Source organism: Vulpes lagopus, chromosome 7 (genome assembly GCF_018345385.1).
Source record: "Vulpes lagopus strain Blue_001 chromosome 7, ASM1834538v1, whole genome shotgun sequence".
Lineage (NCBI taxonomy): Eukaryota > Metazoa > Chordata > Mammalia > Carnivora > Canidae > Vulpes > Vulpes lagopus.
Genome location: NC_054830.1, coordinates 25,005,850 through 25,024,872, shown reverse-complemented (window position 1 = coordinate 25,024,872; position 19,023 = coordinate 25,005,850). Strand labels below are relative to the sequence as shown.

General features: G+C 36.7%; 1 protein-coding gene across 1 annotated transcript; it reads left to right on the top strand.

The window, feature by feature from the left end:
- Window positions 1-8,855: 8,855 nt before the first annotated feature.
- Window positions 8,856-10,351, top strand: HESX1 (HESX homeobox 1). The gene is made up of 4 exons (XM_041762411.1): window positions 8,856-9,012; window positions 9,527-9,726; window positions 10,043-10,144; window positions 10,241-10,351. The coding sequence occupies exons 1-4, from the start codon at window positions 8,856-8,858 to the stop codon at window positions 10,349-10,351; spliced, it is 570 nt and encodes a 189-aa protein (XP_041618345.1).
- Window positions 10,352-19,023: the final 8,672 nt, after the last annotated feature.

Genomic DNA, 19,023 nt, shown 5'->3' with positions numbered 1-19,023 from the left:
TAGTTGTTTGCTGCTAACATATAGAATTAAGTTGACTTTTGTGTATTTACCTTTTTTAAAAAAAAGATTTTTATTTATTTACTTATTCATTCGAGACACAGAGGGAGAGTGAGGCAGAGACACAGGCAGAGAGACAAGCAAGCTCCATGCAAGAGCCCAATGTGGGACTTGATCCTGGGTCTCCAGGATCAGGCCCTGGATTGAAGATGGCACTAAACCGCTGAGCCACCCGGGCTGCCCATGTGTATTTACCTTTATTCTATGACTTCACTAAATTTACTTATTAGTTTAAGTAGCTATTTTGTAGATTCTTAAGATTTTTCAATGTAAACAATGGTGTCATCTGTGAATAGAGAAGTTTACTTTTTTCTTTCTGATCTATATGACTTTTATTTCTTTTTCTTGCCTTATTGCACTGGCTTAGATCAACATATTGTTGGTTGGAAATACTGAAAGTGAACATCCTTGGCTTGTTAATAATTGTAGAGAAAGCAATCAATATTTCACCATTAAATATGATGTTAGAAGGGGTGCCTAGATGGCTCAGTCAGAGGAGCAAGTGGCTTTTGATCTTGGGGTTGTGAGTCTAACCCCCACAGTTGGTGTAGAGATTACATAAATAAATAAACTTTAAAAATGAATAAATAAGATGTTAGTTGACAATTTCTATAGATGCCCTCTATCAGATTGAGGAAATTACTTCTAAACCTAATTTGCTATTTTTTTATTACAAAAGAGTATTTTTCTGTAGCTTTAAAGTGATCACATTATTTTCTTCTTTTTTTCTAATAATGATGAATTACATTGATTTTTGAATGTTAAACCATCCTTTTCTTTCTGAGAAAAGACTCATTTAGTCATAATTTATTATCCTTTTTATATGTTTATATACTTAAAGTTTTTGTGTTTGTATTCCTGAAGGATATTTATCTATAATTTTTCTGGAAATTTTTTGTTATCGGTGCTATTCAGGATTCATACAACAAGTATAGAAAGGCCCCCTTCCATTTTATGAAGGAGTTTGTGTAATATTGGTATTTGCATAAGATTGGTATTCTGTAAGATTGGTATTTGTTAAATATTTGATAAATTTCACCAGTGAAGTTGTTTGGGCCTAGAGTTTTCTTTGTGTGAAAGAATTTCTTTCTTTCTTTCTTTTTTAAAATAATTTCTTAAATAGATACATGACTAATCATATATTCTTCATCTTGTCTCAATTTTGGTAATCATGTTTTTTCAAGATTTTATTTATTTATTCATGGAGACACACACGGAGAGGGAGAGAGAGAGAGAGAGGCAGAGACACAGGCAGAGGGAGAAGCAGGCTCCATTGCAGGAAGCTCGATGTGGGACTCGATTCTGGATCTCCAGGATCATGCCCTGGGCTGAAGGTGGCGCTAAACTGCTAAGCCACTGGGGCTGCCCTATTTTTTCAAGACTTTTGTGTATTTCATTTAAGTTGTTGAATTTATTGGATAAAGTCATTAATAATATTCTTTTACCTTTTTAATAATTTGTAGTCTCTGTAATAATATCACTTCTTTATTCTTAATGTTGATAATTTGTTTTCTCTTGTATTCTTTTTTTTAAGATTTTATTTTTTTTTATTTTAAAGGTTTTTTTAAAAAAAGGTTTTGGGGGACACCTGGGTGGCTTAGCGGTTGAGCATCTGCTTTTGCTTTTTTTTTTTTTAAGTGAAATACTAGATTTATTCAAAGAGAAATGCATAATGCATCTGTATAGTAATACTGTCTCTGTGTCCCTGAAAACCAGCTATGTAGGCACCTTTGTCTATACACTTAGGCATTGATAATAGGTACTGTTCAGGGCACACATTATGAAGAAAGAAATGAATGAGTAATTGCTAACACATACATATCATGACTACTGAAAATAAGATGAATAGGTAATGAAAATTTAGCACTTAACATCTGACTTTCATCCTGTGGACCTACAGGGAAAAATACAATAATCCATTTTACCCATTACCATCTTACAAAATCAGACCGAATGAATATAAGCAGTGTTTTTTTAATTAAAAAAAAAAGCAATTTAATTTCAAACAAATATATTACCATCCTATTCTTTTATCCTGTATATGTATCTAATTGGCAAAACCTAGTGATCACTGAAATCAGTGATGTGATCTGAGTCCTGGGATCGAGTCTCACATTGGGCTTCCTGTGAGGAGCCTGCTTCTCCCTCTGCCTCTCTGTGTCTCTCATGAATAAATAAATAAATAATAAAAATTTTAAAAAAAAGGTTTTGGGATGCCTGGGTGGGTTCAGCAGTTAAGCATCTGCCTTTGGCTGAGGTCTCCATCCCGGGGTCCTGGCTCCCTATGGGGAGCTTGCTTCTCCCTCTGCCTATCTCTTATGAATAAATAAATAAAATCTTTTTAAAAATGTTTTTATTTGAGAGAGAGAGTGGGGGGAGGGCAGAGGGAGAGAATCTCTGAGCAGACGCCCTGCTGAGCATGGAGCCCAATGTGGGGCTCCATCTCATGACCCTAAGATCACAACCTAAGCAGAAACCCAGAGTCAGTTGCTTAACTGACTGAGCCACTCAGGCACCCCAAGATTTTATTTTTAAGTGATTTCTACACCCAGTGTGGGGCTCTAACTTACAACCCTGAGATCAAGAGTTGCAGTGACTTGGGATCCCTGGGTGGCACAGCGGTTTAGCGCCTGCCTTTGGCCCAGGGCGCGATCCTGGAGGCCCAGGATCGAATCCCACGTCGGGCTCCCGGTGCATGGAGCCTGCTTCTCCCTCTGCCTGTGTCTCTGCCTCTCTCTCTCTCTCTCTCTCTCTCTCTCTGTGACTATCATTAAAAAAAAAAAAAAAAAAGAGTTGCAGTGACTCAACCAGCCAGGCACCCCTCTTTTATTCTTGATCAGTCTACCTATAGTTTTATCAATTTTGTTAATTTCAAAAGACCAACTTTATTCATTTTTTCCCATTGTTTGTTTTATATTTTGTTCATTTCTGTTCTTATTTTTTTTCTCTTGTTCTAACTATGATATTATTTTATCCTTCCACCCCAACCCAGTTTCTTATGATAGAGGCTATGGATAAATTATCTAGTGATACCTAACAAATCAACTAAAGGTAGTTTAAAACAGCAGGATTTATTTAATACCTTTCACAGTTTCTCTGTGTCAGAAATTCAGGAGTTGGGCCACCTGGGTAGCTCAGTGGTTGAACATCTGCCAGCTCAGGTTGTAATCCCCCAGGTCTGGGATTGAGTCCCACATCAGGCTCCCCACAGGGACCCTGCTTCTCCCTTTGCCTGTGTCTCTACCTCTCTGTGTGTCTCACATGAATAAATAAATAAAATATTTTTAAAAAAAAAAGAAATAAATTTAGGAGTTATTTGGATACCCAGTCCTGTCTTAGAATATCCACTAAGATTGTGGTGAGATGTCAGTTGGGGCTTCAGTCAACTGAAGGCTTTATTGGGGCTAGAGGATTCACTTTCCAAGCGGTTCACTCATGTAGCTGGCAAGGTGATATTGACTATTGGCAAGAAACTTTAGTTCCTCTCCATGTGGGCTTCTCCACAGTTCTGCTCATATGTCCTCATGGCATGGTGGCTGACTTTCTCTGGACAGAACTATCCAAGAGATCAAAGCATAACCTTTAATGCTTTATAAAACCCAACAGTGGTGATCACACATGGTCACTTTGTTGTAGCACAGGTCTATTGGTGATAAATCTCTTAGTTTTTGTTTATCTTAAAATGTGTTTATTTTGCCTTCATTTTTAAGAGTTTTTGTTGGATATAGAATTCTTTGTTGAAAAGTATTTTTTTTTTCCTTTTAGCATTTTAAAGATGTTGTTCCATTGTCTTCTGGCCTCCATTGTTTCCGATGAGAATTCAGTCAAATCATACTGTTATTCACATGTATTTAATATGCATTTTTCTCTGCATGCCTTCAAGATTTTCTCTTTGTCTTTGATTTTTATTCATTTGATTACAATATACCTAGGTGTAGTTTTGCTTGTGTTTATCGTGATGAGATTCTTTGAGCTTCTTGAATCTGTAAATATTTTTTAAAGATTTTATTTGTTTGAGAGAGATAGCAAGCATGAGGGGTGGGAGGGCCAGAGGGAGAGAGATAAGCAGACTCCCCAGTGAGCAGAGGACCTGTTGTGGGGCTCAATCCCAGGACTCTGAGATCATGACCCAAACTGAAGGCAGATGTTTAACTGACTGAGCCACCCAGGCCTCTTGGAATCTGTAAATTTATGTCTTTCACCGAATTTTTTAAAACTTCAGCCATTATTTCTTCAAATATTTTTTCTACCATAACTTCTCTGTCTCTCCTTCTGTAATTCCAATTACACATGTTAGATTTGTTTTAGATTGTCTCTAGGTTACTAAGGCTCTGTTAATTTTAATGTTTTTTTTTTCTGTGTGTTTTTCACAGAAAACATGACTCTTCTGTCATCTCCTATAAACTGTTAAGCCTACCTAGTGAATTTTTTATTTCTGATATTTTATTTTTCAGTAATAGAAGTTGTGTTTGGTTCTTCTGTAGTTGTATACTGTCTATATATTCATTTTGAGCATATTTTCATTTATGTCTTTAAGTATATTTACATTAACTGGTTTCAAAACTTGTCAGCTAATTCCAACATCTGTATCAACCCTGGGTCTGTGTCCATTGACTGCATTTTCTTGTGAATATGGGACACATTTTCCAGTTTTTTTGTATGTCTAATAATTTTGGATTGTATCCTGGCCACTGTAAATGATATTTATATTCTCTGGATTCTATTTTGTCTGTCTGAAGAATGTTGATTTTTGCTTATTTGTTTATTTTATCAAGATGTGCTCAAACTGTCTAAACTCTGTCTCCTTTGTGGTTGTCGTCAGTCAAAATTTTTGTTCAATCATTTTAGTAGCTGAGATGTTTGGTGTTTTCCAAATGCATGCCAAATTCAGAAGTCAGTCAGGGATTTGGGAAGAATTTATATGCAGCATTTGGGGCCTTTTGCTGTATCTCTTCGCTTCCTAGGATTCTTTCTCACTTCCTAGCTGCTGTAGTTGCTCTGAACTCTCTCCTTTTGTTCCTTAAGCCAATAAGACTGTGGATCCTCTCACATGGTGTTGAATGGTGCCTGCTTTCAGACAAAAAACCATAAAAATGGAAAACTCACCCAATTTAGCTCTTCTAATATCTTCTCTTCTTGAGTTTCTGTCTGTTCGGGGACACTTTCCAGTACTGTTGGATAGTTTTTTAAAAATATTTTTTCCAGGGTTTATAATATATAATATCTTTAGGAGTAGGTACCATTAAAGCTACTTCATTATTACCATAAATGAAGACAGAAATGCCCCTTTTAAGACAGAAATCATAAGGTGTATTATCAACACATTTTACTATGAAACTTCATTTGAGAAAAGACAGCATCAATAAAGTCAAAACATCAAGGGCAAAATAGAGGAAATATTTATCATACATACCAAAGAGTTATAATCTTTAATATATGAAATATATTATATATATTATATATATATGAATATATATAAGCTTTAATATATGAAAAACTCTACCCATAAAGAAACAACAATAGGGGCACCTGAGTGACACAATCGGTTAAATGTCTGACTCTTGATTTTGGCTCAAGTCATAATCTCAGTTGTGAGATTAAGCCCAGTATAGGGATCTGGCTTCACACTGGACATGGAGCCTTTTTAAGATGGTTTCTCTCTCTCCCTCTGCCTCCTCCCTATTTGCATATGCATGCACGCACTCTCTAAAAAAAAGAAAAAAGTGAAAAAAGAAACAACAACAACAAAATACCCTAATTTTTAAAAAAATGGGCTAAGGACATGATATGGTCTGAATGTGTGTGTCCCACCAAAATTCATGTTGCAATCCAAATACTCTATATGATGGTATTAGGAAGTGAAGGCCTCTGAGAGGTGATTAGGTCATAAGGGTAGAGCCTTCATGAATGGGATTAGAGTCTTATAAGAGGTCCTGAAGAGTTCCCTGGCTCCTTCTGCCATGTGAAGATAAGGAGAAATCTGCCACCTGGAAAGGAGCCCTCACCCAACCATGCGAGTGGCCTGATCTCAGACTTCCTGCCTCTAGAACTGTGAGAAGTAACTTTCTCTTGTTTATCAGCTACTCATTCTGTGGTATTTTGTTAAAGCAGCCTGAACAGACTAAGACAAACATAAACCATCATTTCACAAAAGATAGAACACATATTGGCCAATGAACATATGAAGAAATAAATCCCCAACTTTACTTGAAGGAATGCAAAAAGAAACAATGAGATTCTTTCATCCAGTATGAGCCGACCACTGTTTTTGGATGCTAAGGAGTGAATAAAACAGACAAAAATCCTAGAGATAGGAAACAGACAATAGAAAATAAGCATAATAAACAGATATATAATATAAATGGAAGAGGTTGAAATTTTGTTTATTCCTCTCAGTGAATTCATTACTCTCTGAAATTACCTCATTCATTAATCTCTAGCATCTAGAATGGTGCCTGACACATATTAAATGCTCTATAAAATTTTGTTGACTGAATGTACAAGAAAATGTCTCCCAACATTTTTAGAGAAATTCTTCCCCACCTTTTATTTTCATCTACCATCCATATATAAAATGGTATTATCTAAGTCCAGATAAAGTCAACTCAAGCAGAATTAAGATATTGGAATGTCCTTGGTGATAAAGAAGAAACTGGGGACTAGAGTTGCATTATAGCATCATTGCAACTTGTGCCTGTAGGGCACTAATCTGTAGGGGTAAGGATCTCAAGATCTCCACCTCCTGCACTAATGAGATGGTTTACCTAGCTCATCTATTTCCTTTTTCCATTCTTATCATCAATTAACATATGAGATAATTTACCCACTTATAATTACTGTTATAATTATTCTTTTCTTCCCACCCCCACTCTATCCCATTCATTGTGAGTTTCATGAAGGCAAGAATCCTATTTTATTATTAGTACTGTGTAGATGCTCAACCAATAGTAGAATGAATGGATGAATGAATGTCTCAAAAGATAAGGAATCTGGGAAGGTCTTTTTTTTTATGCTATGTTATTATTTATTTGACAGAGAGAGAGAAAGAGAGAGCACAAGCAGGGGGAGCTGAAGAGGGAGAGGGAGTAGCAGGCTCCTGGCTGAGCAGGAGCCAGACATGGGGCTCGATCCCAGGACCCTGGGATCATGACCTGAGCTAAAGGCAGACACTTAACTGACCCAGCCACCCAGGTGCCCCTGAGAAGGTTTTGAATTCTCTCTCTTCCTCCAAGTCTTCCCAGGGTAAGGTCACCCCCTCCTTTGTACAGTCTACATTCATTCCAAGACACTAGAGGCAAAACCTCCATGAGGCATAAATATTTACTATTACTATATTACTATACAGCATTACTATATTTACTATTATAAGTGTTACTATTATTATATTTGTTCATTCTTAGAATGACTTTACATCTATATTTATATATATCCATCCTTCTGTGTGCCCGTTGATGTTTTGTATGTGAATCTTTTGTTCATTCTAGAGTTTGATTAAGGAGGAATTTAGCTTAATATTTGTGACATCATGACAGGACAAAATCAGATGAACTCGAGCTCCATCCTGTACAGGCCATTTCCTCTAGAAGTGGAGACTTCTTTCCCTCTTCCCTGAAGAAATATCTGGTAGTTGTTTAAATACTGGATAAAGTTGAGCTTTTACATTTATTATTAAGAGAGTGCTGGAAAAAGAGGAGCAGCAGAGTACAAGAGTAGTAAAAGTACGTTTTGAGGGAATGCCTACATCAAAATTTTCCCAATTAGCAGCAATCTTTCTTAATTTCAAGTTTTCTTAGAATGATGAAATTAAAACATTCTGTTCTTGGTTATTTTCATAAATCTTATTGTCTTCATGAAAACTTACCAGCCCCTCAAAAAAGCAACAGAGGGAAGTTCTTTTAAAAAATACATTAAATCATGTTCTTTACTTTGCAACCAATGTGGTGGAAGAGAAATTCTTTCCTTTAGTTTGAATAGTCATGCTTTTAAATTGCTTGGTGGTGGCGACATATGATCTTCCTATAAACTTGTCTCTCTCATTTAAAAGAAAAGATGAAAGAATGGAATTAACTTATTAATTATTTAAAATACTTGGTGCAACTGTTCCTTATGAATTAATCCAGGCACTTGGAAGACAATTACACTCAGTGTTAATAACATTGCCAACCTTTTCCAGTATGCTGCACTCCAAATACTATTGTGTTTCCATTGACAACATTCACTATTACATATGCATATGAAAAACAGGCATTTTCATCGGAATTACCGTAATAGCATTAAGAGATTATTATTTTTTCCAATTTCCTTGGAAGAAAATTCACTTAAATTAGATTATTTATTACTTGACTGCTCTCCTATCTTGCCTGTATGTTTAGGTAACTGGAGTCCATGAAAGTATAAACTTCAGAATAAAAGGCATGATTTTATACATTAATGATTTCAAATAAAAGAGGAGTGCTAGTTTGTGCATCACTTCTTCCGAGAAAGTTAAGTCTGTGTTCTGCTTAGGAGAGATAACAATTTTTGTCTCTGTAGGTGGCCCCCCTGGTGTAGCCATTAGTTGCTAATTACTTGCAAACAAATAAACAATTAACTCCTCAAGCTGCTGGCTGGGCGAGTGTTCATTGACATGCTAAAACTTTCTAAGACAGGATTTTAATTAGTGACGTTCTAAATCCAGCCCCCTTGTCTGCGGAGCCATAAGGTGAACTGCAGAAGATCCCAGCCCTGTACACATGGGGCAGAGCCAGCCAAGAGGCAGGGAGAGGCCAGAGCTGTCGTTCTGAGCAGCCCACTCGAGGATGGCTCCCAGTCTTCAGGAGGGTGCTCAGCTTGGGGAACGCAAACCCTCACCCTGCTCCTTTTCGATTGAGAGCATTTTAGGATTGGACCAGAAGAAAGACTGTATTCCTTCAATGAAACCCCACAGGCCCTGGGCAGACACCTGCGGCTCCTCAGGTATGCCACAACTTGGTTTTTTAAAAAACTCTTTGTTCTTTTCGTCTGCAGTGTTTATTTTGGCCTTTATTTCATACCATTTAGAGAAAAACTGCAATTTCATCAAACTACGTAACTGAAATATCTGGGACTTATAATGCCTCCAGCTGAGTTCTATAGGAAATAAAAAGAATATCAGCCTTAGATCCAAGTAGGTATAAAGTTCATTCACAGGAAATGCCTGCCAACAACCTGCAATTATTTCAAAAGGTTCCTTTCATTTGACACATCAGATTTCCTTTTTTTTTTCCACTGAAAAATAAATGACAGAGACCAAAATATTCTTTAGCACCAAGGCAGGATTTTTATTTTTGTTTGCTTTTTGGTTTTTGGTTGATGAGAGGTCAGGTCCCTTGTGAAACCCAGATAAATTCCACTAGGAAAATTAAAGACAAATTATTGATATTACTTCTTCTAGAACTTCGTGGAATACAGGATTGGACATCTAAGATGGAGTTTATTTTTCTGTTTCTAGGGAAAGATGTTAACCTCTGCGTTCATATCCCAAGCCTTCCTAATGGGATCTCACTCCCTTGTACTGTGGATCACCCAATGCCAGAAGAGAAATTTTTGAAATACGAAAATTACTTTTCGGCCTCAGAAAGGCTGTCTTTGAAAAGAGAACTGAGCTGGTATAGGGGCCGGAGACCCAGAACTGCTTTTACTCAAAACCAGGTGGGAAGTTTTTCAACTAGTAATGATAATACAAAGGCTTTAACTAGCACCCTGTTGAGCAAAAAAGCCCAATCACTTTGGGATCGCAGTTAAGAAGCCTTGTTAATGAAACAATAGACTGTATAGAGTTGTTTTATTTTTTAACAGTTTCTGGATAGTCATTAAAAAAAACAAAAAAACAAAAACAAACAAAAAACAAAGTCACACATAGATTGCCCAAGATCTAAATGCAGTTATTTTGCTATATAAATCAAAGTCCATTTTATGATGACATACCAAATATCAACACTTTATATAATTATTTCCTTATTCTTAGATTGAAGTGTTGGAAAATGTCTTTAGAGTGAACTGCTATCCCGGCATTGATATCAGAGAAGACTTAGCTCGGAAATTGAATCTAGAGGAAGACAGAATCCAGGTAATTTTCAGATTTAGTTGTTGCTCGTGATGGTTGAAATGGTGAGAATATTCCATTAATATTTCTGCGATCTATTTTATTGTTCCTTAATTTTAGATCTGGTTCCAAAATCGGCGTGCAAAGCTGAAAAGGTCCCATAGAGAATCACAGTTTCTAATGGCGAAAAAAAATTTCAACTCAAATCTCCTGGAAGAGATAGAAAACTAAACGTGTGAGATTATCTTAGAATTGCAGAACCTGAAGAATCAATGGAAATATCAGGTGTTAAGAATGTGATGTTTCTTTTCTGCATTATACTGAATGCTGTCATTTTTTTCTTAAAATATATTGTAAATATTTGCTATTATAACGTGTTACCTATTATACTTGGGCACTTTTAGTTATAATAAAGGCCTTTCCTATATATTTTAATAAGCATTTTCAGAAAAAAGCCAGCTATTTTTTAAGTGAACAAATTTAATCTTATAAATTAGTTCGCTAGAATCAGCAAGCTCATAACTAAGTGATTCTACAAGCTGGATTCCATTTAAAAAAAAATTCAAGTAAAATAGTCTGAAGAATGGCACAAAGATATGATCTGTTTCAAGTACTTTTCCTCAAGTGCATTTTGAAACATGATTATTATTTCTGATTATTATTTCTATCTTGATTCCTGGCATAAAGCAGTGAAAATTTCTCACCTTATATCAATACAAATCCTTCTAGCATGCCAATTTCAAGTTACTTTGTTGTTTTTTTTAAAAGCAAAATCATTACAGCAAGGTAGAGATAGAAAGGCATCAGTTGTCATATTCCTACCCTTGCTATTACATTGCAAGAAGAATTGAACTGCAAATAAATGCAAATTTTAAAATATTTTCCTAGTTTTTTAATGTTGTGTTTTACTTTTTCATTCATTAAATAAATAATGATCATCTGGCTTGTATCTATTTCTAGTTTAGTGATTTCCTATCAACTGCATCTTAATTTATTACATGTAAATCGTTGACGGGGAATGTAGGGTAACTGATCTACCCTTCATATGTGCTGTGACATAGTTGCTGGAAATAATCAGGGCACTTTTTTTTTTCTTTAATTTGTTAATTAATTATTTTTTTAAGATTTTATTTATTTATTCATAAGAGACACACAGAGAGAGGCAGAGACACAGGCAGAGGGAGAAGCAGCCCCATAAGGGGAGCCTGACGTGGGACTCAATCCCAGGTCCCCAGGATCACATCCCCGGCGGAATGTGGCACTAAACTGCTGAGCCACCTGGGCTGCCTTAATTTTTTAATTTAAATGCAATTTGCCAACATATAGTATACCCAGTGCTCATCCCATCAAGTGATCAGGGCACTTTTCTGGGGACAAAAACTATGTATTTTCCTTACATTTGCCATTGAACCTACCAATTAAAGATGGGAATAGGTAAGATGCAATACAAGAAGGAAGTCCCACTATTGGAAGTCTGGGTATTTGTTTTCTAGTTAATTAGTGGAAGGCCAAAATGGCCTTTTGAAACATTTCTTTTTGAAATGTTTGCTTGAGGACTTTGACTTGGTCTCCTGGAAACTATATTTCATCTGTGTTCATTGAGTTGAATTCTCTCTTCCCTTTATCTTTCCTGCTGCTCTGTCTTCTTCTCTTCCAGTGATGACCACAGTAGAAGGTTCTTGTTGAATTATTGAATCTCTACTACTATATACATTTTTGTTTATTTGATTATATGGGAAAAGTGAAAGGGAGTTTTTACATTATCACTGAAGAAAACCAGTGTGACTCAGATTTTAGAGCTTTTAAAAGTCATTTAGGGAGAGCACATTTGGGATGGAGAGCTCTGTGTCCCAACAACTGGTCAGCAATAGACTGGTTGTATTCTGTTCCACTATGGCTGAGGTGGAGAGGGAGAAAAGAAAGACAGCAGAGCAGGAACTGGAAAAGCAGAGGCATTAAATATTTTCCAAGGAAGTCTATGGTTAGAGTAGGCCATTTTTTCCAATATAAAGAGTTGCTTTCACTAATATAAAATTTGAAGCACTATTTATGAAATATATTAGTAAGAATTGATCCACCAGTTTTTGTTTTGTTTTGTTTTGTTTTGTTTTGCTCTTCATTAGATATCTGTGAAGTTATATTAAGTTGGAGGACTGGAAGTCATCAGGAGTTGGTTGGAGGCAAAAGTGTCAGGTGATGGGAAGGCTTTTTCAAATAGTCTTTTATTTTTTATTACAAAGGTCATACTTACATATTGTAAACAATTCAGTAGTATAGAAATAGAGGCAAATCTCCCTCAAGCCTCATCCTTCACAGATAACCATCATTACTCATTTTTATGGATCTTATTGTATATGAAAGCATGTGCATATGTATTCATATATACACATGTGTGTATTTGTTGCTTTTATGTTCTTTTTTTTATGTTGTTATTTTTTAATGTCATCACACTTGACATTCTGTGCATCTTTCTGATATCTTGCCACGTCAGACATCTAGCTCTATTTCCTTCCTAACTTTTGCTTTGTTTAGAATAGGATTTTAAGTCCTATATATATAATAAGCTCTTCTATAATATTAATATTTAAGTTTTTCTGGAGTAGTACTTTTCACAAATTTAGATTTTCAGATTTTCAGAGAGTTATCACAGTTTATCTAGAATTTATCTGGAATTAAACCTAACCTCTAAATTTCTGAAGAATGGGAGGATTCTGTATAAAATGATAGACTTTGGGGGGGAAAAATGAAAACATTACAAACACTGATCAACAACTAGTTATGTACTTAAGTTTGTTTTTTAGTTATAAAAACTAATCATACCTATAAAAACTCTGATGAGGAAAGAAGCATAGTAACTCTATGATATCATTATCTCAGTATTTTCCAGTGACAATTTAATGTAATTGATTTATACAAGATTAAAATCCAATTTTATCTCTAACTAAAATAAGTTGTGTTTACAACTGAAATTATATATTTATAACTGAAATAATTTATAATAGTAATGATGCATCCATAACAACATTTAGAAGGCAGAAGAAATTTAAATAATACTAGAATTTGTAATATTCAAGAAGTGACTATGAATGGAATATACACATTCTTTTATATTTTCTGCTACCAATAACATCATTAAATATTGTAAAGTGAGTCTGTAATATATAAGAATATTCAAGAAGCAAGGTGATATATAAGATCATTAGTGTATTTTGCCCAAAATCATTTACAAAAAATTAAAAGATTAAGATTAATCTAGTTAAAGGAAATAATAAAGTCAGTTACTTTTTTTTTTTTTTTTAGCAATTACAACTGCTAGTAATTTGGAGTGAGTATAATGATATTTAGGGGAAAAAACTAGACTTTAACTTTGGGGAAAAATCAAGCAAGATGGAAATGGAAATGAAAACCCAAGATAGAATTATCTTTCCCTCTAAACACACAGGCTCTAATCCACGGCTTATCTCTGCTCCTGGTAATTCCAAGCCTTTGTCTCCATTAATGCCCAGGACAAGGTGAACAGTAGTAACAAATCAAACTAATGCAGTCAAGCTAATACCTAGAGCGTCTCTATTATCTGACGACTGCCTGAATAAGGTTATTTGGTCTCCTGTAATGGCATTTGTCTCTTGTGAAGCCAGCCAGACAAAGCCCATGGCTAGAGAGTGCTGGTGGAAACAATGGCTGTGTGTGCTGGTGGTCAACTTTTGAGTTAATCAGTGTTAATAGCTGCTTTCACTCCCTACATCTTATCACACATCACACAACTGGCATAAATCCCCCATTACCAAACCCAACACACAACATCACCCTGGGTCTTGTTTTTACTTCTAAAGGCAGGGAGCTGGATGCTAGTCCATTTACTTGATGTCGAATACAAATCAAAGTATGAAATGGCAACTTGGGCTATCTTTGTTTCACTGAGTCCATGGGGCTAGAAACCCTTCCATGTGCCTTTGACTAAATTTAAAGCTCCTTTTAAATGTTCTATCTCCTGCTGGGGCAGCAGTCCACATCATCGAGGCAGCCAAGGCATCTCTTGGTGTGGATGGCTCCCACCACTCCACATCCCATCAGACTCACTCCTTCCTACCTTCCTCTCTCTTGTTTTCCTATTCCTACCCTTTCCTTTTCCCAGGTAATGCCTTGGGAAACTTGTTGGTGTCAGCAGGCATTCTTGAGTCCAACAAATGAACCTCCAGCCTAAATGGTTTATTGCTTAACTTCTGTTTAGTAAAGAGTTCCCAACATTTAGGAACTCCATGTCTCTTCTTTTCTTCCACGCATCTTTGGACAGCCCAGTGAGCATCTCCTTTATTTAGCATTTTATGACTAGGTGATTTCAGTGAAGTAAATGTTACGGCAGTTCATTATCTATTTACCTCATTGTAAGTCTGCAAAGAACCACACGCCTATTATATCTGGGGATAGTCAATAAATTGCCAAACAGTGATTTTATAGTGCATACCCCCTATTTGGTGGTGTGTAGAGCCACCAACACTGTCTTCAGTTCAGTCAAGTCCATTAATCCAAAAGTACTCACTGGAGGGGCACCTGGGTGGCTCAGTGGTTGAGCATCTGCCTTTGGCTCAGGGTATGATCCTGGGGTCTGGGGATCGAGTCCCGCATCCAGATCCCTGCAGAGAGCCTGCTTCTCCCTCTGCCTATGTCTCTGCCTCTCTCTGTGTCTCAAATGAATAAATAAATAAAATCTTTTTAAAAATGGAAAAAATATAGCATATAGAAAAAACAAAAAACAAACAAAACAAAACAAAAGTATTAACTGGAGGCAGTCTAGCAATGTAGTCAAGAGATCGGGTTAAAGTCTGGTCACCTGGATTCAAACCCCAATAGGTATTTGACTCTGGGCCAGTTATTCAACCTTTTTGAGCCTTAGTTTCCTCATCTATAAAATGGGGATAAAATAGGACCTATTTCATAGAATCATTTGGGGATCTAAACGAGATCATGGATAAGGTTTAGACTAATGCCTGGCACATATAAAACACTCAGGAAATGGGGCAGCCCTGGTGGCTCAGCGGTTTAGCGCCGCCTTCAGCCCAAGGCCTGATCCTGGAGACCCTGGATGGAGTCCCACGTCAAGCTCCCGCATGGAGCCTGCTTCTCCCTCTGCCTGTGTCTCTGCCTCTCTCTTTCTCTCTCTCGTGTCTCTCATGAATAAATAAATAAAAATCTTAAAAAAAAAGATAAAAACTTCTTTAAAAAAACACTTAGGAAATGTTTGCTCTTATTATAATAATGTGCTGGGGAATATAAAAGAAGTAAAGAAAGTTGCCTAGAACAGTGTTGTCATGTCTGGATCAACATGTGGCATATAGTGAGTTCTCAATCAGCAGTCATTGAGCAAATGAAAATAGTTCTTGGTCTCTAGGAGCTCACCATATGATGGAGGGAAAAGACTGTTTAACAGTTACTCAACAAATATTTGTTCAGTGTCTGCCATGAGCCAGTCACTCTATAATACTCTGGGGATAAAGTGGTGAAAAAGTAAACAAGGTTTCTGCTGTTTGGGGACTTATTATACCCAATGTCTAGCAAAGTCTTTGGCAAATAGTTGATCTATTATAGATGATGAATGAACGAATGAAACAGTAAGAAAATTACACATGGAAGCATATAATCAGGGTCTAAATTAGTGTGTGTACTTGGTTAGATGACTGTAAGCTGTAGGAGAGGATGGATCAGACAGATATGTAAAAGCCAACTCAACTTGTTGCCTCTATATGAATAGGTCTAGGAAAAGACTAAGGATTAACGTGGGCAGGAGCTGGCTGTTGGTAGGAAGGTGTTCCAGGTGAGGAACAACATGTGAGAAGACTCAGAAGGGAAAGCAAGAATGGTGGCCTCCCTACAGTGATGGGTGCCTGTTGGCAGGACCAACTTTGTGGGCATATATCCCCTGAAGTTACACAGAGCCTGTTGTTCAGGATGCTACTGGCATTTTGAAATTCTTAATAATTTTTGACCAAGTGGCCCCATATTTTTAATTTGCACTGAGCCCCCCAAATTATGTAGCCAGACCTGCCTGTTGAAGGTGGATGGAGATTGTGGAAAACCTTTGAAAAAGGCCAAGGAAGTAAAACAATGTGGTAGGAAATAGCCAGCCATGTTTGGTTACTAAACTAGAGTTGCAGCAAGGTTTAGGAAAACAGAAGCAGGATGCAGGGTAGAAGAAAAGCCTGGATTGAGGGGATCAACCTACCTGTAGTTAAGTATGTGTTTTTGAAGTTGTTGATGGCCTGGGTGAGGGTTGGAGCAGGGAAGATGGAAAGAAAAATGAATAATATAGAGACAGGAGGGAAATTTGGCAGGTTTTGGAAACCATGTGGGGAAAGGAGAGGACAGCAAATTAAAAGTCCTGTAAGCTTTGAGACATTTGAAAATTACTAAATATGCAAGGACTGGATTGTATTTGGCCTCGCAAGTTACATGCTTAGGCTGGGGACTTTACTGACATACTTCTATTTCTGTTACTTCTGATGCTGTCATGAGAAGAGTTTTCCTCAGCAATTTGCAAGTTAATCCCTGCAGATAATAATTCTGCAAGTAATAATCATCCTACGAGATGCTAACAATAACCATGCTAACAAAATTTTCTGATGATCCTCACTTCTTTAACTGCTACACGGGTTTCCCACTTTGTTCTAGCTTTCAAATAGGTTTCCAAAGCTTTAAAACATTTGAAAATCACTATCACTAGGAGATGTACACATTAGAGAAAAATGTTAGAACTATTTTAACAAGGCAGAGAATTTCTAAAAAATTAAATGGGACCTAAAATAATTATTTGCATGTGTATGTTAGTAACAGGCATAGAAATTCTAATCTAGGAAAAATTTTACTTTTTACTTTTTTGATGAATTATCTCAAAATTTCAAACCAGCGCTTAGGGCACATGGGTGGGTCCAACGGGACTCTTGATTTCCACTCAGGTCATGATCTCAGGGTCATGATTCCAGGCTCATGAAATGGAGTCTCATGTAAAGCTCGCTGGGCATGGAGCCCAGTTTGGGCTCTCTCCCCTTCTACCCCTCCCCACCTCTAAGAATTTCAAACCAGACTCAGGAAAATAAATAACAAAGCTTTTATGTGACTTTAAAGATGACATTGCTTCTTTGTGCTATTATTACAAAACTGAAAATCTTTTATTTTTAAAAGAATTTTATTTATTTATTTGATGTAGAGAGAGAGCACGTGTGTGTATAGGGAGGAGGGGCAGAAGATGAGAGAGAAGCAGGGTCCCTGTGGGGCAGGGAGCCACAACATGAGGGGCTGGATCCCAGGACCCTGGGATCATGACCTGAGCCGAAGTCAGACGCTTAACTAACTGAGCCACCCAGGCACCCCCAAAATGAAAATCTTTTAATCATTGCTTGTTTTACTTCATCTTGAGTAAAATCATGTTGTTTTGGTTTTTGTTTTTTTATTTAGTAAAATCATGTTTTAAAATACTTTGACTAATTTTGTAGATGAAAACTGATTTCTTATTATTTCAACTTGATTTTTTGAGATTTAACTTTTGGCATATTAATTAATAACCCTATCTTATTTGGTCAATCCTACTTTACCTATCTCTTTCTCAACAGCCTGTGGTACATTTAGTTACTGTTCCCAATTTTTCATGCCCTCCATAGTTTACAATCATACATCTATTTCCCTTGCAGTTGGCTTTGCAGTACCACCCATTATTGAGGGCAGAGTATATCTGCCCACTCCATTGATGTTGGGTTTGGTGATGTGATTTCCTTTAGCCAATAGAATGTGGACAGAAGTGATGCTGTACCAGTTCCAGGAGGAGACCTTAAGAGACAATATATCCTTCCCTTGCTTGCTTGCTCTTCTGCTATTGCCAGAAGAACATACCCTGAATACCTACTGCCCCTTTAGGCTACGCTCCAAACTGAGAAACAGACCTGAACCCAAACTGCAGTTTGGAGCCAAGCCCAGACAAACCTGCCTACAATCTTCCAAATCCCAGACCTGTGAGAGAATTTTTTAACCACTGAGTTTGAAGGGTTATAAAAATAGCACAATTGGGGTGCCTGGGTGGGTTAGTGGGTTAAGCATCTGCCTTATGGTTTCAGCTCAGGTCATGATCTTGGTGTTATGGGACTAAACCCTGTGTCACGCTCTGCGCTTAGCACAGAGTCTGCTGGAGAGATCTCCCTTTCCTTCTCCCTCTCCTTCTGCTCCTCCTCCTGCTCACACACACTCTCTCTCTTTCAAATAAATAAATAAAATCTTTAAAAAAAAAACCCCACCCAACCCCTTTGTAGCAATATAGACTTATAGTTTTTCTTGTTGATATGTATCAGTCCCTTATGTGGCAAATATTTGATTACCATAGTTTCACTCATAATTTCTTAATATTTACCTTTCAATTTTATGATTTTTTATATATAAAGCATTTTTAGACAAATCTCAATCTTTTCCCTTATGTTTTTTTCTGCTGTTTTATCTAACAACTTCCCACTCCTAGAATCACCCATTATGTTTCTATGTATATTAATAGTTATTTCTATGATTTACATATATTACATTTTTCTAGCCCATCAATATCCTTTTGCATAATGAATAGAATGAATTGAATGAGCCTCCTCACCAAAGTCATAAAGATAAAAGATTATATTACTAGTAAAAACAATAATTAATATTACCATTTATTAGGTATCTACCATGAGCTAAACAATATGGCACCTCACATGAATTATCTCATTTAATTTTCACAACAGCTCTGCAAGTTGGATATCTCCTACCTACTGGAGACCTGGATGAGTCCCCACGTCAAGCTCCCGCATGGAGCCTGCTTCTCCCTCTGCCTGTGTCTCTGCCTCTCTCTTTCTCTCTCTCGTGTCTCTCATGAATAAATAAATAAAAATCTTAAA

What these genes read in the sequence shown, in the direction of transcription:
- HESX1 (XM_041762411.1), top strand. Translation starts at nt 8,856, where the DNA reads ATGGCTCCCAGTCTTCAGGAGGGTGCTCAGCTTGGGGAACGCAAACCC. An exon ending in CTGCTTTTACTCAAAACCAG is followed by an intron (nt 9,727 to 10,042) that starts GTGGGAAGTTTT and finishes CCTTATTCTTAG; the next exon opens with ATTGAAGTGTTGGAAAATGT. An exon ending in TAGAGGAAGACAGAATCCAG is followed by an intron (nt 10,145 to 10,240) that starts GTAATTTTCAGA and finishes CCTTAATTTTAG; the next exon opens with ATCTGGTTCCAAAATCGGCG.